Raw genomic sequence first — 22,156 nt, forward strand, 5'->3', positions numbered from 1 at the left:
GGTGAAGTTTTAATTACCTCTTAACGCCATAGGCCATATTAAGCAAATTGTCCAGCCTGTAAAGAGAAGGAGGGTTCTGGGGTTAATGCCAGGCAGATGGTCGACTCACTCAATGGAACTAATGCTACATCCCTGCCTCACTGAAGAAGACGCCCATCCAGCAATGGGCCATTACACTGTGCTGCCCCATCAGGCATCTCACAGAGTCAATCATACATCAAAAGAGCAGCAGACTTGAAGCAGCACTAATGGTAACACAGGAGGTCACTCGACTGCCCACCCAGCATCACATATACTTAACACAATTGCTATCTGCTTTTGGGAACATTTAGCCTTGAACTTGAGTCTAAGAGTGCTGCAGTCCTAAAATTGTTTATATGTTGCTAAGGTGCTGGAACAGCAGCTAGACTGGATGGCTAATTTTTATATTATGCATACTTAACATAATTACAAATATGAATATGAAGAGATTCTATGACTGGCATAGAATACTTATATACAGTAGATCAATTTAGAATTTTCGTCTGCATTTCGAACTACGTAGAAGGGGAGTGGAATTACAATTAAAGGGATAGTTTACCCAAAAATGAAAATTCTGTCATCATTTACTTACTCTTATTTGTTACAACTTAAATGACTTTCTTTCCTCCATGGAAAAAAGGAGATGTTCACCTTAGTCACCAATCAATTGCATTGCATCTTTTATTCATACAAGTGAATGGCAACTGAGGCTAACATTCAGCCTAACATCTCCTTTACTGTTCCACAGACGAAAGAAAGTCATACATGTTTAGATCAGCATGAAAGTGAATAAATGATGAGAGAATTTTCATTTTTGGGTGAGCTATCCTTTTAATTTTGAGGAACTGATATTTTGTTTGTCCAATTTCTCTTTTTAATATATATGTAAAGTAAATTGAGGTAATTTGGGACAATTTTTGCTTTGAAATGAATGGCAAAGAGTGGCCCGAATTACCTGGGGGGGGGGGGATATGACAACAAGTACAAAACAAATCAACTCGAAAAGAGAAATAAATGAATCGTAAAAACAGATATTGTGAATGAATCTTAGTGCCGGAGCATGTGCAGATGATATGCTAGTGTTATGGATGAAATTGGTCCGAGTGCATTTTTCAGCCTACCTGAAAACTTTAATATAAAATGACATTTCAGTGAAGTTGGAGGCAGGCTGTAATACAGCATTAACTGGGAGTGCCCTTTCTTTCTCTTGCTGTCTCTTTTTTCTACTGTCTCTCTATTAGCCCCAGTGACCCACTGGGCCAGTGTATTACGCTTTCCTTCCCCATCAGTCATTCTCATTTTGGGCTTCCGTCTGTTTGGCTACTTTGCGACCTCCTTCCCTAACTCGGCTTGGCCCTGTCTAATTTCCTATTAAAATCTTTGCAAGATGGCCGACAGGGCTAATTACTGCTTTCTCACATTTCAAACTGAACTTCTGACAAACACGCATACATACGCACACACAGAATCTCTCTGCGGTGGATCAACAGTTGGTGACTCTACCTTCTGTGAACTTGGAGAGAAAAAAAACAAACAACAAAAATAAAACAAGGACATTCAGTGTGTGAGTCATTAAGATGCCAATTAGCCAATTAGCGAGGCAGGTTGCTTTCTGGGTAAATGAGTTAACTGGAGAGAGGGCTCTGAGGTGCAAAAGCAGATATCTGCAAGCCTGTCTCAACCCAGCTCGGCCCAGCCTACAGCTTTTCACACTGCCTCTCCAAACACACACAACACAATGATGCCTTTGTAAGGCTGACTAATACATGCAAATGGGGCTCATCCTTTTCATATCTCTTCAATAATAACTGCTTGTGATGTATGAAGAATTAATTACTAATTTCTGTCATCAGTATTGCAGAGAGGTGCTAATTGCTCAGCGAGTCCTATTTGACAGAATCACTTGCTTTAGTAAACATCACACCGACAGTCCAGGCTGCAGGATGAGATAGATGGTAACTCATCCAAAGTATTTTATAGCTAACTATCTACTCTACTGATTTCAGTGCAGGTGTAGATTCCGGTCTAGTTGGTGAACCAGCATAGCCAAGCAAACTTTGTTTGTGAATTCTAGTTGACCATTATGGTCTTTCTGGTGAAGATAGTTCACCAATGAAGTCTTGCTGGTTAAGCTAGTTAGTGTGCTGCACTAATAAGCCTATTTACTTCTAGCTGAACTTTACAGCACATGGGATCCTAGTTTGGATTAAGCTAAGAAGATAAATACTTCACATACTGAAAGCACAAACTGAATAAATAGCATTTTGGATATGCAAAAGTAAAAGATTCAAGAAGCAAAATATCTTAAGCTTGTGTTATCAGTACTGCATTCAAATGTCTGCTTGATTGTGAACTGATATTTGCTGTTGTTAAGCTGTAAACTTTCACTGCAAGATGAATTCATCTATATTGGCAGACTTCGCCAGCTCGAAGCTTATAAGACGTGACTCGTGTTTAATGTGAATTAGCCTCAGAGGAGAGGAGATCTTAAGCAAAGGCCTACCAATTCAATAGTGGGATCAAAAGGTGTTGTTATTGTTGCCTGTGACTAACTATTCACCTTCATGCATAGTGAGGGCTATGCCAGGGAAATGTACTTTGCAGTGCCTTTAAAAAGGTTGAGAACCACTGCCTTGGGCTGTAAAGGTGTTAGCTGCCAGAGTGAAGTTATTGCTGGCCTGCTGAACTGAAATGAAAGGAACAGATGTGAAATGAAAGAAGGGGGAGGATGGCGTATGAGAAAAAGAAATCAAAGGGACATTGTGAACAACAGAACCCCACTGTCTCTTATCAGTCCTTCACTTTTGTTTATTTTCTGAATCTTGTTTTGTTTTTGACATTTTTGGGAATAGCCATTCCTCTGCTGTGACTAGGGGTGGGTGATATAGCTAAAAATATATTGTGAAATTTTTCAGCCTTTTGATGTTATTCAGTATATATAATCCAATATTTATGTATTTGTTTTGAAATGGCTTAAAAGGGTGATGTTGGTGGCACTTTACAATGAAGTTGTATTTGTTAACATTAGTTAATGCATTAGGTATCGTGGACTAAAAATGAACAATGTAATTTTACATCAACCTTTGTTAATGTTAATTTAACAAAATACTGTTGTTCACTGTTAGTTCACATTAGTTCACAATGCATTACCTAATGTTAACATATACAGTATTTAATGTTAAAAAGTATATGTTAGTATATGTTGAAATTAACATTAACCAAGATTAATAAGTGTTGTAAAAGTGTTGCTCATTGTTAGTTCACATCAACTAATGTAGTTAACTAATGTTAACAAATACAACCTTATTGTAAAGTGTTGTGAAAATGTTAAATGTAACTCGAGTTACAATTAATCAAAGCATGTTCCCTATCTGTCACTCACTCGACGTTGTGTCGATGTAGTGACACTAGGGGTCACTCTTGGGAGCCCCAAACACCTCTGCTTTTTTGAAAAAAGGCCAATGGGAATTGGCGAGTGGAATTTGCATGCCACTCCCCCGGACATACGGGTATAAAAGGAGCTGGTATGCAACCACTCATTCAGATTTTCTCTTCAGAGCCGAGCGGTTGTATTCAGTGCACTGAATTCAATTTCCCTCCAAAGACGCACCTCAAACTGCTGGATTTATGGTGCATTTCAGCGGCTTCTCCCCCTCTGCACCCGTGGAGTGCAGAGAACGCCCCTGGGCACTTCAGCAGAGCGAAGAAAGAGAGTATATTCTAAAAGAGTATATTTTCATTCACAAAAAGAGCGGCACACATGGAACATCTTTTTAAAAATGCCTTTCCGTTTGTGTGTTATTCCTGGTTGCGGTCGTTATCTCTCTGCTTCTGACGGCCACGATCGCTGTCTTACGTGTCTGGGCACTGCCCATGCGGAGACATCGTTCGTGGATGTCGTTCGTGGATGGATCATGTCCTCATTGAGAGAACATGACCATGGCAACGTTGCGGTCGCGGCTTGCTTTCGTAAGAAAGCAAGCCACCCCAGCGGCTCCCCGCACCTGTCCTTCTACCTACGGGTTTGAGGCCGCGTCGGCTAGTACTGAGGGCGATTTGGGGACATCAATGGGACCACCTCTGCCGGGTATCCCCCCACGGACCTCCCATTCCCCAGCACGCTCGCTTGCCCCGGTCGGGCACTCGGACGAGACCTTGAGTCCGGCGTCATCGTACCGATGAAAGGCGGTGAGTTGCGACCAATCCTGGACCTATGAGTACTGAACCGGGCTTTGCACAGACTCCCGTTCAAGATGCTCTCGCAAAAACACATTCTAGTGAGCGTCCGGCATCAAGATTGGTTCGTGGCGGTAGACCTGAAGAACACGTACTTCCATGTCTCGGTCTTACCTCGACACAGACCCTTCCTGCGGTTTGCCTTCGAAGGCCATGCATACCAGTACAAGGTCCTCCCCTTCGGCCTGGAGGTTGAATCCCTCCAGACCGTGCCTCATCCCCTCATGGGACCTCTCTGTAGTCCTTTGGGGTCTACGGGGAGCTCCCTTTAAGCCCTTAGAGTCAGCTGAGCTTAAGGCACTCTCTTTGAAGACTGCCCTCCTGACTGCGCTCACTTCCATCAAGAGGGTAGGGGACCTGCAGGCGTTCTCTGTCAGCGAATCGTGCCTGGAGTTCGGTCCGGGTTACTCTCATGTGATCCTGAGACCCCGACCGAGCCATGTGTCCCAGGTTCCCACAAACCCTTTTAGGGATCAGGTGGTGAACCTGCAAGCGCTGCCCCAGGAGGAGGCAAACCCAGCCTTGGTGTTGCTGTGTCCGGTGCGAGCTTTACACATCTATTTGGATCGCACGCAGAGCTTTAGAAGCTCCGAGCCGCTCTTTGTCTGCTTTGGTGGACAGCGGAAAGGAAGCGCTGTCTCCAAACAGAGGATCGCCCACTGGGTCATTGACGCCATCGCGATGGCATATCAGGCTCAGGATGTGCCACCCCCTGCGGGGTTACGAGCCCACTCTACCAGGAGTGTGGCGGCCTCCTGGGCCCTGGCCAGTGGCGCCTCTTTGGCAGACATCTGCAGAGCAGCGGGCTGGGCAGCACCCAACACCTTTGCGAGGTTCTACAATCTCCGGGTTGAGCCGGTCTCGTCCCGTGTATTTGCAGGCACAAGCAGGTAAGTTCCGGGACAGCTGGCCGGGTGTAGCGCTTGTGCATAGTGCCTTTACCCTCCCTTGAGGTGAAGACCTGCTCTCTTGACTCCCAGTCGTGTTCACAGACTGTGATCCCTTAATGAATTTCCTCCTTAGCCCTCTGGCAGTTGAGTTTGCAGAGAAACTTGCTGCCAGCCCAGTACGTGCGCTAATGAGGCCCTGTACTGAGGTAAGTGCTCCACATGTGCTGGTTCTCCGAAGGCGACCCCATGTGATATCTTCCGCAAAGTCATTTCCCTGTCGGTAAACTGCGTCTTCTTTGGGCAGAGGCCCCTCTGCCCCGGTCACCATGCTTTGTAGAAACTCCTCCCCCTTGGGGTAGGACCTACCATGGGACCTCTCCACATGACATACTTCTGACAAGACTCGGTAAGACCATGTGACGTATTCCACTCAAAATCCAACCCCCCCCCCCCTTTTGGCCGGGGTGTGGTCTCCACGGTGTCTTCCCCTTGGGAGGGACACCCCCCGACATAGACACTTATAGCTCCCAGTCGGTTAAAAAATTCCACTCTTTATGGGGAGAAAAAAGAGGAAAAGAGGCCTCGGCTAGCCTGTCCCTATTGTTGGGCAGTCGACTTGTTCCTGAAGGACTGTTCGTTGCTCATAAGGCGTTGGGGGAGGTTATGTGATGCCTGGTGCACTGGCTACGAGGCACACAGCGGTCTGCCCGTCACGCACCGCCAGTTCACGTAACACAGTTCAGATAATTATGGTGTTTTGTATAGGGACCCCTAGTGTCACTAAATCGACACAACGTCGAGTGAGTGACAGATAGGGAACGTCATGGTTACTTTCATAACCTCCTGATGGAGGGAACGAGACGTTGTGTCCCTCTTGCCACAATGCTGAACTACCCGCTGAAATGGCCGGGACCTGGTCTTCGCTCCTCAGCACAAAACCTGACTGAGTGGTTGCATAACAGCTCCTTTTATACCCGTATGTCCGGGGGAGTGGCATGAAAATTCCACTCGCCAATTCCCATTGGCCTTTTTAAAAAAAAGCAGAGGTGTTTGGGGCTCCCAAGAGTGACCCCTAGTGTCACTACATCGACACAACGTCTCGTCCCCTCCATCAGGGAACGGAGGTTACGAAAGTAACCATGACATTTTCCACACTGTTTTTGAATAATATATAAATAATTATTTTTAATAATGTTAATGCACATTATATGAACCAATATAACAATTCTTACATAATAATTGTATACTAGCAATATTTACCTAAATATAAATGTACTACCTATATACACTTTAAAATATAATTAATTGCCATGCTGAGAATTCCCTAAATATTTTTGAGCCCTGACACAAACAAAGTGAATTGATACATTGAAAAATTTAAATGAATCGAACTTACCAACTCTAATGCCATTTTTGCTACTGAAGTTTAAATCAGAGATGCAATCAAAACATCTGTATCTTAACGCTCTCATATTTGCGAGTTCTGAGACAAGAAAGGATAGCAAAACTAGTCTAATAACATACTCTTTAGGAAACTTATAGGCCAAATAAAAAGCACATTAAAATCATTGCGATATTCATTATGTTCATTTTATACTGCAAGCAATTCATTACAAAAATATAGTGAAAATTCAATATATCGGCCAGCCCTAGTTGTGATATTGAACAGTGAACAGGCAACATAGTTTTACAATTACAACACCTATTTTCTAGTCTTTATGCTTTTCTACAGCATTCCAACAATTTAGCAGTCTCCTCAATGATTTATGCCTTTTTTAAAGACTACTATTTAATATATAGCACACTTTAGAATACTACTGTTTGCTCAGTGTAACCTTGTAGCCTATAGGCCCATCTGACTGCATTTACCTGAACCTTTGCGCTTGATGGTGGAGGGGTCCAGGGTAGCGTCGGTTGGGAGACTGGTACAGCTGCGACAGTAGTGCCTGGCTGGTCTTCTGACTGGGGTTGTTGGCAAACTTCACTGTGATGGGCTCAGCGGCCCCAGAGGGCTTCTGTCCGTTCAGACCCTTGATGGCTTCCTCAGCTTCTATCCTCTTATCAAAGCGAATGAAGCCCACACCCCGCGAGCCACCTGTGGGGCCAGCACACCAGAAACAACACACCATACACTTACTGGATTTATCCAGATTATAACAGCAGTATAAACCAAAATATGTATATTTAGTCTATTGGGTCTCATTCACTAATAATTGTGTATTTTTACTTAAGCACACAGAAAAGTTTCTTCTGGAAAATGTGTTCCTACCTTCTTTCTAATGTTGATGAATTTGGATTATTCTAAATGATGGAGCGTCCGCTCCAATTTAGTAATTAGCATAATACACATCCAAATCATCTCTATATAAGGGCTTTCAGCACACTTAGTTACTCAGGCTCATTTACAGTAGTTACTCAATTTCTCAAATACTCAAATCTTGGTAACGCTTTACAATAAGGTACCATTTGTTAATATTAGTGAACAACATTAGTTATTAATCTTAGTTAATGTTAATTAAAACATATACTAATACATTTTTAAAATCAAAAGTTGTATTAATTAACATTAGTTAATGCACTATGAACTAACACGAACTAACAATGAACAATTGTATTTTTAATTAACTAACATCAACTAAGATTTGTAAATGCTGTAGAAAATATATTGTTAATTGTCTGTTCGAGATACCTAATGGAACCTTATTGTAAAGTGTTACCCAAACCTCTCACTTTGTTACTCAATAACATAAAATTGTTAATTTCATCTTAACAAATTCAATGCATTCAAGGTTACTGGGAGTCCGTGATTTTTACTTATGTGTGGTTTGAGTTGATTCTAAATGTTAAACTAATGGTTCATTCACATCATGTCAGAATTACACTTTTACAAGATTTCTTTTTACAGTCATGACCAATGTTCCCTCAGAATGGGGAACATTGAATGGGGAGATTCTATTGGCCACTTCTGGCCGAGTGATTAACAGTTGCTTATGTCTTACGTGAATGCAAACAGGTGCAACAAATGAATTTTAATGCATTAATTTTGCTACGTTTATGCCTCTCATCCACACTAGAGCATTTCCTCCAACGAAAACGTTTTTCAAATGCTCTCCATTACCACATATTTTGTGAAATGATGATGTTAGAAAGATTTTTCAAACAGCAGTTTTCAAACAAAAATGGATTAGTGTGGAATTGCCCTAAAAATTATACAAGCGCAAACTTACTGATGAATCATGATTTCTGCATGGAAAAAGTCTGCAAACAGGTTTTACGCACAAATACTTTCGTCTGCACAGTAAGTGAGTGAGATCCAGTATGCAAACATAAACAGACCCTTACTGGCAACACCTTCATTTAGAACCATGCGTTTCTATATTTAGACACAGAAATACTCCTGCAAATGACTCAGCGTCGAAAATGACAAATGACAGAGATATGTAGCCTGTGTGACGGATCCCATTGCTGGTGTCACATTATGCAAATGAGGCGTGAGGGAACAGGGAGATTCTATTGGCCAGCCTACATTCCAGTGCTGTCAGGCATACATGTAATTTGTTTTATTTTCTTCAAGAGAGGTTGGCAATATTGTGTGGAAATATTCTTGCCTGTTGGTGTGGAAATTGAGTGTGTGTGTGTTTGTGTGCATGAGTGTCTTGCTCAGCCGCATGCTGCGTGGTTTGCACCGGCTGACGGCCACACACCGCCTCATGGTATGCAGCTTGTCTGCGACATTTCCATGGTTTCCAAGGCGATGGTTTTGACCGCTACCTGAAAGTAACATTAAAAAGAGCCTGGCATACAGGGAGGTCTTTTGTTGGGCTGGTATTTAATGAGATGATCCTTCTGTGCTGGGGAGAGGTGCAAACAGAGACGACTTGCCAAGAGGGCAATTTGCATAATACAATGAACACATAAGTGTGTATTTGTGTGAGTCTACACTCACACACACACACACTGCTTTGTATATTGTCAGTTCCTTCTCCTCTCATTCTCTTGGCTGTCACCCGCTAGTATTGATGTTTTCTGTTGTGCTGCCTGATTGTCTATTCAAATCAGTGTTTTTTGATACGTTCAGTTCTGCAAACAAATATTTGCACACAATCTTTTCAGTGCAGTAAGCTTTCATTCAGACTGGCTGCATTACTCTCTTTCCCTCGCAGCGTGAGTAATTTCCTGACAGCTCTCTCCTTTCCCAAAACCTGCTCTCTTTAATTAGACTGACAAAAGTAAAGGTTCGAAAAAAGAAAGAATGCATTATTCCAGAGAGTTTAGGATGCAGGGTTTAGCTTTACGTTCCCCGTAGAGTGATGTTGAGGTCAAAAGAAGAATCCTTAGAAAGTGGAGCAGAGAGAGGAAACTGGGAATGACACCTCCTCTCTCTGTTCCTCTCCTTCTCTCTCTGTCTGGAAGATATTTGACATGCAACATCCCAAGTATCTGAAAATATATATTTTTTTATTTTTCATAACATTTTGATCCAAAACTAGATGACTTTTTGTTTCTGTCTGTCAGTTTAAGCACACTGCAAAGAGCTGAAGGATCTGCCGCAAACTAAATGCTATTCTTGCTTTCACTTGGTGTGCTGGATCAACATAACATAAACTGTGATTGTTGGGAGGTCAAATTTTCAAATCTATTATGTGGCAATGGCTATGCTTGGAATGGCATGCTAACATTCTACTCTTACTATGTTTGCCATATGCAGTATGCATACTGTGCACAGTATGCAAATTTCTTGTATGCATAGATGACCTACTACAGTACAATTGCCTAAAGGTGCAGTATGCAGCAGAGCACACTGTATGGAATTCTGTGCAGTGCACCTTCCATTTCTGGTGTGATGTATGAACCAAAAGTAATTACAGCTGTTATTTTTAATATCCTTTCTCAACTCATTCCTTAATCAGAGTGAGTTTTGAATTAAAATTAAAAATAATCATTTTTATTTACAAGATGATAACTGGATGCCATGTAGACACAACGTGATGAGGTCATGTGACAACATTATAACAATGTAACTACTGGAATGATGCCTGCTGTTTCACATATTGTACTATTTAAAAAAAATAGTAAGCAGTGTATAGTTTACGGTATTCAGTAAGTAGTAAGCTATTATTTAATCACAAACATCCCAAACATGTTTGAATAGCTACTGATAGGCTGAATGCAAGCCATAACAACTCATAACAATATGAATGATCTGTGTGATGCCTGTTAAACAGCAAACTATATAATAAACTATATTTTGTGTATTTTGTTTTGAAATGCTCAGAGCCATAGGGCAGGTACTCTGTACTACCTTTCAATTCAGAGTGTTTCGGTGCTGTGCACTAACAAAACTATAATGAAATCGTGATGGGATCTTGTTTTCCTCAGGTGGAAATAGTGCTGACCACTGTCATTCCAGCTGCAACTCAGCAAACAGCTGACGATCTATCAGATGCCTGCAGAATCACACAAATTAGGATCCAGAAGAAAAGCTTGCAGTTTAACGGTTAAAAATGCAAATAGGAGCCTTAATGTTGACTGCGCTTTACTATTTTCTTTTCTCCTCGCTTCCCTGACATTAACATAATGAGCCTGCAGCCATTTCTACAACAGGCTGCTTAAACAAAGCAAATGGCCAAGCTAAAACCAGAGACACTGGCACCGCTAGCTTCTTTTTAGCGCTTATCACTAACAGAACAGAGTTACTGCTACAATGTGCTGGTTAATGGTACTATTCTCCCGGTAATCACTCCTACCTTACATAACTTTTAACCTGCACTTATCTCAGCTCAGCACACATGAAGCCAGAGAACACCGCGTTTAATAATAACCGTGACACATAGAGCGCGTGCGCAAGAAATGGTGGCAAGAGACCGCCACTGCTGGCCTGACAAAGCGCTTTCTACTGCCCGCCCACTGTTCGGTTCCTCGACACTTACTGCATAGAGAGAGAGACAGAGGTAGAAGGAGAGGAAAAATACTCCTTTGGGAATAAAGGAAAGCTGTGAAAAGCTTGACTGTTAATGAAAGCATTTTCTCCTCTGTCTGAACATAAGCACCTCTCCGTTGTCTCTCATTCTCACTTTTAAGTGGCTGTGCCAACTGATGGAACATTTATTAAACTGGTGAGCTAAATATATGATGAGAGGAAAAAAGCATACACCTCTTGCCATAGCTTCTGCCTAATCAGAGAAAGGAGAATGATGGCATCCACGTAGCTGCCGCTACAGATGGTGTTTGAAAAGGCTAAGTAAGGGAGGTCTTTGAAGACTCGAGCAGCCCATTGCCTGGTTCTGCTGGCACACAGTTATAAATCCATCTGTTTGTCCTTGTGTAATTGGAGGCCAAGGTAGCGGTGTGATGGCATGTGTGTTATGTTGCAATATCTGAAGGAAGATAGGCCTTACAACGCTTGGTGAAGCATCTCGTTTCAGTTAGATTGTACTTCACTGATCATTTGTGTTCAACAGGACTTGATTTGGACACTAAGTGGGGAATTCACAAAAAATTGAGCCCGCAGATAGTGTGGTTTATTTGTACAATCTGAATAATTTAGGCACCTGATACACTAAACCAATTGTGCAAATCGTTAAATGGCGTAAACATATATTACCCACAAATTGTTCTGCTGAACACAATTTGCACAGCGCAATTCCCAATCTTGTGGATCGGTTATGAGTGCTAGGTTGTGGAGAATGCAGCAGACTACTGCTGTTTAAAATGCAGAATGTGTGCTTGACTGTGCTTGAACATTGATTGCAGGTTGTTATTAAATAAGACGATAAACGTTTTTTTGTGCTGTACACGCAAAAGTTTAGTAAATTTAAGGGTGAGCATTGGCTCAATTGCACATATTGTAAGAACATGCACATGAAGTTGATGGTGTATTTCTAACCATTCCTGACAGCACATTCACACAGTGTAGTTATTGGAATTCAAGTCATGAGAAAATATCAATGACAGAGACATAAGTGGAGAAAGCGTCGCATTTTAAAAGAGGAATTTCCACAAGTAGCTCATGGGAGCGGCGTTGAGGAAGTCGATTTTCACTTTCAAAAGGCACAGCTTGTTGGAGACAGCACTCTGGATCAATTGTATTTGCTCTCATTGATGGGACATGTATTGACTGCTAGGCAAGGTCCAGTGGAGCCTTTCTGAATATTTAACTATTGATCAAAGTGCCTAACTAATCCTATTTCTCTGACATTAATGTAAGGTTAAATGTTAAGTGTAAATACTTTTGGCATAGATTCAGCCAAATGCTACAATGTGTTTTTCAAATTTTTCCAATGAAGTGAGAACAAACAGACACAGACCCTGGGGAACGAGTCCTATAAAAGATACATGCGAGAAGAGGAAATAGCATTCAGTCACTTCCATGGAATACATTATCCACGGGGAACTACTTTCTGTTGGGGCTAACTGAGAGGGTTAAATGGCAGGCAGAACAGTTTTTCTGTCTATAACAGCCCTTCTTGTCACAGTCTGGGGTGGACAGTCCCTTCTGTCTGTCTTGTCGTGTTGGTGTGTGTGTCTGTGTTTCCCTCTCTCTCCCACTTTTGTTTTGCATGTGCCACGTGGAGAACGTCAGCTCTGTTGCCAGGATGACTGATTGTTTCTCCACCCAGCTCTTCACCAGCAGCACCTGCCTCCAATTATCAGCTCCTATATATTCTCTCCTTTGTTGTTCTCTCTTTGTTGAATTGTTTTGCTGTGTTGCAACTCTGTCAGTGTGTTCTGGTCTTTTTCCTGTCTCCAGTTTCACTCGGTCTAGTTTCTGTTTTGTTTTCGGTTGTTTATTCTTCTCCCTTGTGAGAGTTTTGATTTGTATTTTGTATATTATTTGTTTATTTAAATAAAAGCCCTATTCTGCCTTCCTGCATTTGGGTCCATCCTTCAGCACCACGTACCGTGACACTTCTATAGTTCCCTAATTGTTACCATTTAAAAACGAAACAAAACTGATGACAAAGATGAATGATTTATTATTTCCCAAAAGCAAAGTCACTGTTAGTTTATCATGGTATATGTCTTTGTCTTTATTAATGACTTGCTCTTGCAGTGCTGTTTCAGGATGCATTAATTTATGGAGGGATATGACAATGAATTAGATCTGCATTAAAAAAACAAACATTAAAAAAATGTTTTAATTTATTTTGTATGTGTGCATGTCCAATCTAGATGGACATTACAATAGGGTAAGTCCAAAATTCTTCTTGAGTATGTGAGGGGTACCAGACTGATGAAATGGTCATTGTTTTGGTGAATTACATTGAGCCACTCATTACTCAGTTTTGGGCTGGTTAACAGTGGCATAAAGACTATGCTGATTGTAATTTAGAGATATCTAACATTAGTTTCACCTATGTCTGTAATTTTTTTCTATATTAAAATAACTTCTCCTATCCCAGCTTAATGTGCAAAGACTATATAACTAATACTTGTACTATACTAAACTATTAGTAAGCCATTCGTTGGTAGATTCCTATGAAAAGTGTAAACAATGTGGCCCTATCAAAAATTGCTGCTTCGTTTTGGATTGCGACCAGCCTGACCGACTGTATCTACATTGGCTAAACCAATGGCATGAGTTAAGGGTGGGACAATCTGTTTGTTTGACCAATGACTGAAAGGAGGTTTGTTTGGGAAACTTGTTTTACAAACAGTAATTATTTGTATTTAATATAGTCATTATAGTGGCGCAGAAATTAGGGAGTGTTGTTTTTTTTTATGCAGGTGTTTGTTGTTGCAGTACCTGAAATGGCCTGCAGTGATTTTGGAGTTATCATACTATCAGGTGGTGGACAATGTGACTGGTGAGTTAAACTGAACGGTCAACATTCTGATGAAATTCAATTAAACTATTAAGTGATTTTGAGTCACTTTGACTTCAACTCTGGTTTTCTATACTCACTTACACACACACACACACACACACACACACTAATACACACTCCCTATTTTGCATTTAATGCTTCACAGAAGAGTTGAAAGATTTGCTCTATGCCTCTTTATGGTAGCCCTCTTTGAAAAAAAAAATACTCCTTGTTTTTTTAATCACCAGCAGCTCAATTTAATTAGTCATTAAGCTCCCTCCTACAGCCCCTTCTCTCCCAGGGAGCCTTCACTGGGCCAAAGGAAGGATCTGTGTCAAGGGAGGAAGGCCTCTCAGTGTATGGTTTGTTAAGTGTGTGTGTGTGCATGTTCCTCATAAAAGGTTTGGCACCACTAGAACTTGGAGTAAATTTTTCCTGTGGCTTATGCGATATTGTTTGCATGTTGAGTTCCGTTATGAATTATGCAGTTTGAAAAATATTGAATGTGTAAGAAATTCAGCTCCATGACCATTTATATCCTGGCTGATTTATTCATGATGCTGGAGGAGGGATAGGCCAAGGATACGAGTGGATGCGTTAAAATAGACTCATCAGTCACTCTGTGTCATAGATGTGGTACTGATGTTTAATGATTCTTAAGGTCAGGATGCATGTTCTGAGATCAAATGCAAGCATATATACACACATACACACACTGAAGATACACGAATGAGTCTGTATGTGGGTTTTCTGTTTCATCAGTACCAGACTGCGACTAAATTGTCGCATTTTGCGACTGTTTTCCCCGCCAGTGCGACTAAGTTTTGTAACAGGTCGCACCGGTGTGACCAACTCTCCCTCGTTCTCTCTCTATCTCCGTTTATCCACTGCCATTTTCTATTAAGCAATATCAAACAGCAAATGCATCAAATGCGGAACAATACAGCACTATCCACTACCCGGATCAATTATCAGTACGGCTCAATGGACAGAGCAGCGAGATCACAGAACAGGTGCAAGCAGTGGTGGTTCTAGCTTGTATGGCACCCTGGGGGTCGTGCCACCACCGGAAAAGGTGCCCCGTGCCACACACGGCAAGATGCTACCCATGTCGCCTATGCCTAAATCCGCCACTGGCTGTAAGAACCAGTGAGAAGCACAGCACGAGCATGGAAAAGTTGCATTTACTCGCCAAACCGGTCTCGAGCTCTTGATGCACACCACTGATCATTACAGCACTGCCTGTGAGAACCAGTGAAGCTCGGTGCGAGTCGCGGAAAACATTTGAATTCAGCACAGAATTCTCAGGTGCAAACCTCTATGAAACCCTCGGTGAGTAAAGTAGTTTAAAACCATATTAAAGGGTCCGATATTTAAAACAGTAGGCTGCTGACAAGTAGGGTTGTAACGGTATGAGATTTTCAAGGTACGATAACCGTCTCAGAAAATATCATGGTATACGGTATTACACAATTATTATTATCAGTTTCAGTGACCCTTAAAGGAGTGAAAACAGAAGGATTTTTTTTTTTTTTTTGGTTGAACAAACACTTTATTATAATTGAAACTTGAAACAATTATTTTTAAATTGAAGTATGTGTAAAAAAAAGTCTACCGTTTGAAAATACATAAAATAAATAGAATAAATAAGAAAGCTAACAGAATTATAATAATAAACCAAATTATAAACATGATAAAAATAAATATAACATGTTATGCATATTAGTTTACATGTTAGCATAGTATGTTAAATTAACTACTAAATGAAAAATAACATCAGCTGTGTGAGCTTTAAAGTAATGTCCTATGATTATTAACAATTAACACATACTGTAGGTGCACGACAGCGCAGCCAGACTGCTCCTGTCTGTACATTTAACTCAGTGGTTAACCCAGATTTTACATTGGAAATCAAGTGGCGACCCACCATAGTAAAAACATAACCTGTATTTAATTTCTTTTTATGTTGCATAGTTTTGTTCATGGTTTAAGTACAAGGACATGCATCAAGTGACATTATTTTTGTTGTTAACGTCAACAACAAAAGCGACAGGAAATTTTCTCTCCCCCTTTTAAAAATTGAAGAGCATATTTACTTATATGAGTCCACTGTTATCCCGTTTGTTTCCTAATTTCAAACATAATTAAAACAGAACATACATATGTTTTACCTTGGGTTACCATGGTCTTGTTAACCACTGTTAAACTATAAAAAAAAATTAACTATGGTGAATTTTCATAAGGGCTAATGCAAAATATAATCAAGGGCTTTAAAGCCTGGATCTTTGTGAATTATGGACAAAGTTAGTTTTCCTTCTGTTTAAAAATCTGTTCTCTTCAAATGCTCTATGATTGTAAAAAAATATTATTGGTTTTGTTTGCCTTCAAATTTTCATGAAACAAAAACCTGATGAAAGGAGACCCAATTTAGTCGCACTGTCAGAATAATTTAGCCCTATATAAATTAGGTGTTAACTTTTTGCTTTTTATTGATGTTATAGATAACCTTCTTAATACCAGTTGTTAATACTAGTAAATTGACATCTGTATTCCAGCTCAAAATCAATGCCTTATTGTCGAATGAGCATTTCAGTGGGGCAAAATATTCAATATTATTGGTAATTGGACTTATTTTTGCAATATCAGAATAAGAATAGACACAAATAATAGGACATATAACAGAATGGGAGATGTACATGTGCAAGTGGTAATGTATGTGCAAGGTAGGGGTATATACAGTTATTGAATTAAATATGTGAATTTACATATGTACATAAGATATGTATTTACATTATTGCACTATGGGGGAGTCCTGAGGCAGTTTAACTGTACATGAGGAAAATGGCCTGAGGGTAAAAACTGTTCTTGTGCCTGGATGTCCTGGCGCTCAGCTCCTGTGGCAGATTGAACTTCCTCAGCTGGTGAAGGAAGTACAACCTGAGCCATATTCACAATGGAGTCTATGTGGGTGTCCCACTTCAGGTCATGAGAGATGGTAGAGCCCAGAAACCTGAATGACTTCACTGCTGCCACAGTGCTATTCAGGAGGCGGGGGGATTTCTCCTGAAGTCCACTATCATTTCCACTGTTTTGAGCGTGTTCACTGTTTTGTTGTGACCGCACCAGACAGCCAGCTGATCAACTTCCCGTCTGTATGCAGAATCATCACTGTCGCAGATGAGGCCGATGACCATGGTGTCATCTGCAAACTTCAGGAGCTTGACAGTGGGGTCTTTTGCAGTGCAGTCATTCGTGTACAGGGAGAAGAGCAGTGGAGAGAGAACGCATGCCTGAGGAGCACCAGTGTTAATAGTGAGGGTCCCGGATGTGAATTTCCCCAGTCTCACTAGCTGCTGCCTATCTGTCAGAAAGCTGGTGATCCATCGACAGATTGGGGTGGGCATGGAGAGCTGGGTCAGTTTGGTTGAGAGAAGATCAGTCATGATGGTATTGAAGGCTTAACTGATGTCCACAAATAGGATCCTTGCATCCCAGGTCTGTCGAGGTGTTGCAGGATATAATGCAGTCCCATATTGACAGCATTATCCACAGACCTGTTTGCTCAGTAAGCAAACTGAAGGGGGTCCAGCAGGGGTCCAGTGATGTCCATCAGGTAGTCCAAAACCAGTCTCTCAAACGACTTCATGACCACAGACATGAAAGCGACAGGTCTGTAGTCATTAAGTCCTGTGATTTTGGTTTTTTTGGGGGGACCGGAATGATGGTGGAGCGTTTGAAGCAGCAAGGAACTTCACACTGCTCCAGTGATCTATTAAAGATTTGTGTGAAGATGGGGGCTAGTTGGTCAGCGCAGACTTTCAGACAGGCAGGTGAAACACCGTCTGGGCCTGAAGCTTTCCTAAACTTTTGTTTCCGAAAGACCCGGCACACATCCTCCTCACAGATCATAAGTGCAGATTGAGTAGCAGGAGGGGGGAGGAGGGGGGTTCCATGAGGTGTTGGTGTGTGTGTGTAGTGAAGATCAGAGTGGGGGAGGGGTGTGAGACTGGACTTTTCAAACCTGCAGTAAATCACATTCAGTTCATCAGCCATTAGTTGACTCTCTACAGAGCGAGGGGGAAGTGTCTTGTACTTGGTGATGCTTTTTAGGCCTTTCCACACAGATGCAGTATTGTTGGCTGAAAACTGGTTTTTCAGCTTTTCAGAGTAGTTTCTTTTAGCCACTCTGATTTCCTTAGTCAGTGTATTCCTGGCCTGGTTGTACAATGTTTTATCCCCACTTTTGTAAGCATCCTCTTTGGCATGACGAAGCTGTCTGAGTTTTCCTGTAAACCATGGTTTATCGTTATTGAATGTTAAAAATGTCCTAGTAGGTTTATGTATATCCTCACAGAAACTGATATATGATGTCACAGTATCTGTGAGCTCGTCCAGGTCTGTGGCTACAGCCTCAAAAACACTCCAATCAGTGCAGTCAAAGCAGGGTTGTAGTTCCAGCTCTGCTTCATTGGTCCATATCTTTACAGTCCTTACTACAGACTTAGCTGATTTTAGTTTCTGCTTGTAGGTTGGGAGAAGATGAACCGGATAGCGATCAGAGAGTCCTAAAACTGCACGTGGGACAGAGTGATATGCATCCTTTACAGTGGCGTAGCAGTGGCCCAATATATTTCTTTCTCTGGTGGGGCAGGTGATGTGTTGTTTATATTTTGGCAGTTCATGGGTGAAGTTAGCTTTATTAAAATCTCCCAGAATAATTATAAGAGAGTCCGGGTGTTGTTGCTCCATTTCTGTTGCAATGCTGCGTTCACACATGCTTGTGGCGGAATATAAAAACTCACCAGAATTAACGAGGAAAACTCCCACGGCAAGTAGAAAGGCTTACAGTTGATGAAGAACGCCTCTAAATTAGGACAGCACATCTTCTTCAATGCTGTTACATCCGTACACCAACTTTCATTGATGTAAAAGCATGTTCCACCGCCTCTTGTTTTCCTTGATAACTCCACGATGTGATCAGCTCTGAACAGCTGAAAGCCCGGCAGATGTAACGCGCTATCCAGGATGGCTTCACTCAGCCAGGTTTCCGTGAAACACAGAGCAGCGGAGTTAGAAAAGTCCTTATCTGTTTGAGTGAGCAGAAGCAGTTTGTCCGTTTTGTTGGCAAGGGAGTGGACATTTGCCAGATTAATATTCGTCAGCGGAGTCCTAAAGCCGCGTTGACGAAGCTTCACAAGTGTGCTAGCTCGCTTCCCTCGCGTGCGTCTTTTGGGTCGCTTGTAGAGCACCGCTGCGCCTCCAACTAAGATGTCTAATAAAACATCTGAATAATCACACTCCGGCAAAAAATTATCAGGTATGCTCTGACGAATACCGATTGGGAAAGAGTGACAAAAAACATGACAACAAACAAAAGTAACAAAATGCTAGAGAGCTCCACGCCGAAGCAGCCATCCACGGCGCCATCTTTTTAAGTGATAATATAATAATAATATCACTTTTATTATTAGTTCTGTCTTTAAACTTTTCATTTTATAGGTCCCAGACCCCCACCCCAGTGCTACCAAATGTGGCACCGGCGCCATCGCTCTCAAATGTTAGTCTGGAGCCCTGACACTAGTTTCTATAACCATGTACACATACAAGATAGAGGCTTCTGAAATGGAGCTAATGCTGGAACATTCTGCATTACAGAGTTCCTGTGCATATACAGTATGTGTTTAAAAGCAATCCATTTTGTCTCAGTTTTAAAGGGATACTTGACCCAAAAATGAAAACTCTGTCATCATTTACACACCCTCATGTCGTTCCAAACACATATGACTTTACAGTATTTCTTACAGTGGCATAAAAAGGAGTCATCTAGCACAATGTCCAAACTGCTGTTTTCCATACAAGTAAATGGTGAGCAGCTTGGATGGTCTGATAAATTTATATTTTTGTGTTCCACAGAAGAAAGAATGTCATATGGGTATGGGACAAATAATGACCAAATTTGCATATTTGGATGAACTGTCCCTTTGACTATACTGATTATATGCAAGATGTTTTATACATTTTAATTGGAATATATCAGTGTGGTGATATGTGAAGTTTTATTGTACATGTGCATGCTCAAGTGTTTCTGTATGCATGAGAGAAAAGCGGTCACACTGATACCTGTGACCTGGTCGACTAGAATGCGGGAGGTGATTATCCGTCCGTACTGAGAAAAGAGCTGTTCCAGCTCCTTCTGGGTCATGGTCTTGGGCAGCCCACTCACATACAGGTTAGCATCACGGATAGAAGCTGAGCTGGGCCGTGCATATGACACCTGCAACAAAAAAATACACACAAACACATCAGTCAACAAAATTCTGAAAATATGGTGCTTTAAGTGGCAGGATTGTTGAAGTATTTGGCAAGAATATACATGCCAGATAATCACACTATATTCTTAAAGTGTTGTTGATATTCCTTAGAAAATATGGCAGAGCTGTAATAGACTAACAAGCAATCAATTTGTCAATCTGTTTAGCTAATGTATAGCCAACATTCATGAAACATTATAAATAAATATTGCATTGTGATGCAGTATTCAGATGCCGGTAGTCATCTGTGCACCTGTTCTGTCTCACACTGTGCTGGTGGTCTCTCTCTGTCCCTTGCATTGTCCTGCAGCAGCTAGAGATTTCAGTAAGGCAATGCCCCAAAAACCTCTGCTTAAGAACAAAGGAAAATCCTATTTACTTAGTAGAATGTTTTTGAGAAAGGAACAGCTGCTGCTAGGGATTCTCTGTCATGCATATTTTTTTATAGGAATGGGATGGTATCTAAACAGCTTTACAAATTGTTGCAAAGGACGAATGGAAATAAAAAAAATTAATATTATCAAAGCTAAACTTAAATATATAAAATTAAAAATCAGTTACTAAACGTCAAGTGTGAACTAAAGAAAAATCATACATACAATTCATTCAGGGAACACTGTATTGATATTCCTCAAACATTCTGGTTAGGGATTTTTCGAACCCCTTAACTCTATAAATGATAACTTGTCTTACACAGAACCAGAGCCTAAAATATAAGCTTAACTTAAACCTTAACACTGTTCTTTGGCTGCCTTGCAAGCTCTGGAATGCAAATCTATTTACACATAATTGTAAAATTTCAACATTGTAGACATTTTTTTATAAACAGTGCACATAGCAGCAAATGATAAAAGCTCATATGTTTTCAGAAAACACACACACTGGCGAACATGATGGAACAGTGTGCGTGTGTGAGAGTGTGTGTGTGTGTGTGAGAGAGAGAGAAGGCTGGCTGTCATCTGTGCTGAATAACATTTTGGAACCTTCTGTTTGTGCCTAGAGTGAGAGCCAAGCCATCTATAGCTCTCTCATTTTCGCATTCCCCACATGCTCTAATATCAGCGCGCTGTGCTTGCTAGCACCTTGGACAGCTCTCTTTCCACCACACTCCCTAACTCTCACTCACCCGCTTACACCGCACGTTCTCACCCCACTCAACTTGACGAACTCGGCAGCACCTTGGACAGAACCTGTCACACTCTAAAACACACCGTACTTGTTTTTGTTTTCTTTTAACTGCACACACCCTGTCTCTCTATTTTCTAACACATATAATGCTGTTTTCACCTAATTGCACTCACCCAACCTCAATTTGCCAAATGTAATAACTTAAAAGTATAGTTTACTGTCATAATTTACTAACCCTAATGTCGTTCTAAACCCGTATTACTTTTTTTTATTGTGTGGAATACAAAAGGAGATGTTAAGCAGAATGTTAGCCTCAGTTGCCATTCACTGAATGGAATCTGAGGCTAACATTCTCCGTAAAATGTTCTTGTTACACAGAAGAAATAAAGTTATACAGGTTTAGAACAACATGATGGTGAGTGAATAATTACATAATTTATATTTTTGGGAGAACTATCCCTTTAAAGTTACACTCAGTAGTTTTGGAATTTATACTGTCATAATTGTGGATGTAACATAATGCAAAAGCACAGATTTCAGTTACTGATTCCATTGTAGAAAATCTGTCACTGTAGAAAATGACAGTCAGCCATGATAAATGTTTTTTCTGTGAGGGTTACCAAGATAAAATTAGTAATATCCGGCTGGTCGTGTGACCTTAAAATGTTGGCCCCCATGAGGTGACCTGCGTCACGTACTGTATAATAAAACAGCTTTTCATTCATCTCATGTGAGTGTACATTTTTAAGCATGTTTTTTAAAA

General features: G+C 41.0%; 1 protein-coding gene across 2 annotated transcripts in view; it reads right to left on the bottom strand.

Moving 5' to 3' along the window:
* The window catches only part of LOC127423700 (ELAV-like protein 4), a 117,662-nt gene that overhangs the window by 10,681 nt on the left and 84,825 nt on the right, over positions 1–22,156 (bottom strand). Inside the window, exons 5-7 of one of the 2 annotated variants that reach the window (XM_051668201.1) lie at positions 20,075–20,228; positions 7,017–7,242; positions 18–56 (exon numbers count right to left, since the gene is read on the bottom strand). In XM_051668201.1, coding sequence (XP_051524161.1) covers positions 18–56; positions 7,017–7,242; positions 20,075–20,228 — 419 coding nt within the window. The remainder of the gene's footprint in view (positions 1–17; positions 57–7,016; positions 7,243–20,074; positions 20,229–22,156) is intronic. The other variant, XM_051668202.1, reaches the window with a different exon arrangement.

The sequence above is a fragment of the Myxocyprinus asiaticus genome, chromosome 33 (assembly GCF_019703515.2).
Source record: "Myxocyprinus asiaticus isolate MX2 ecotype Aquarium Trade chromosome 33, UBuf_Myxa_2, whole genome shotgun sequence".
In the NCBI taxonomy this organism is placed as follows: domain Eukaryota; kingdom Metazoa; phylum Chordata; class Actinopteri; order Cypriniformes; family Catostomidae; genus Myxocyprinus; species Myxocyprinus asiaticus.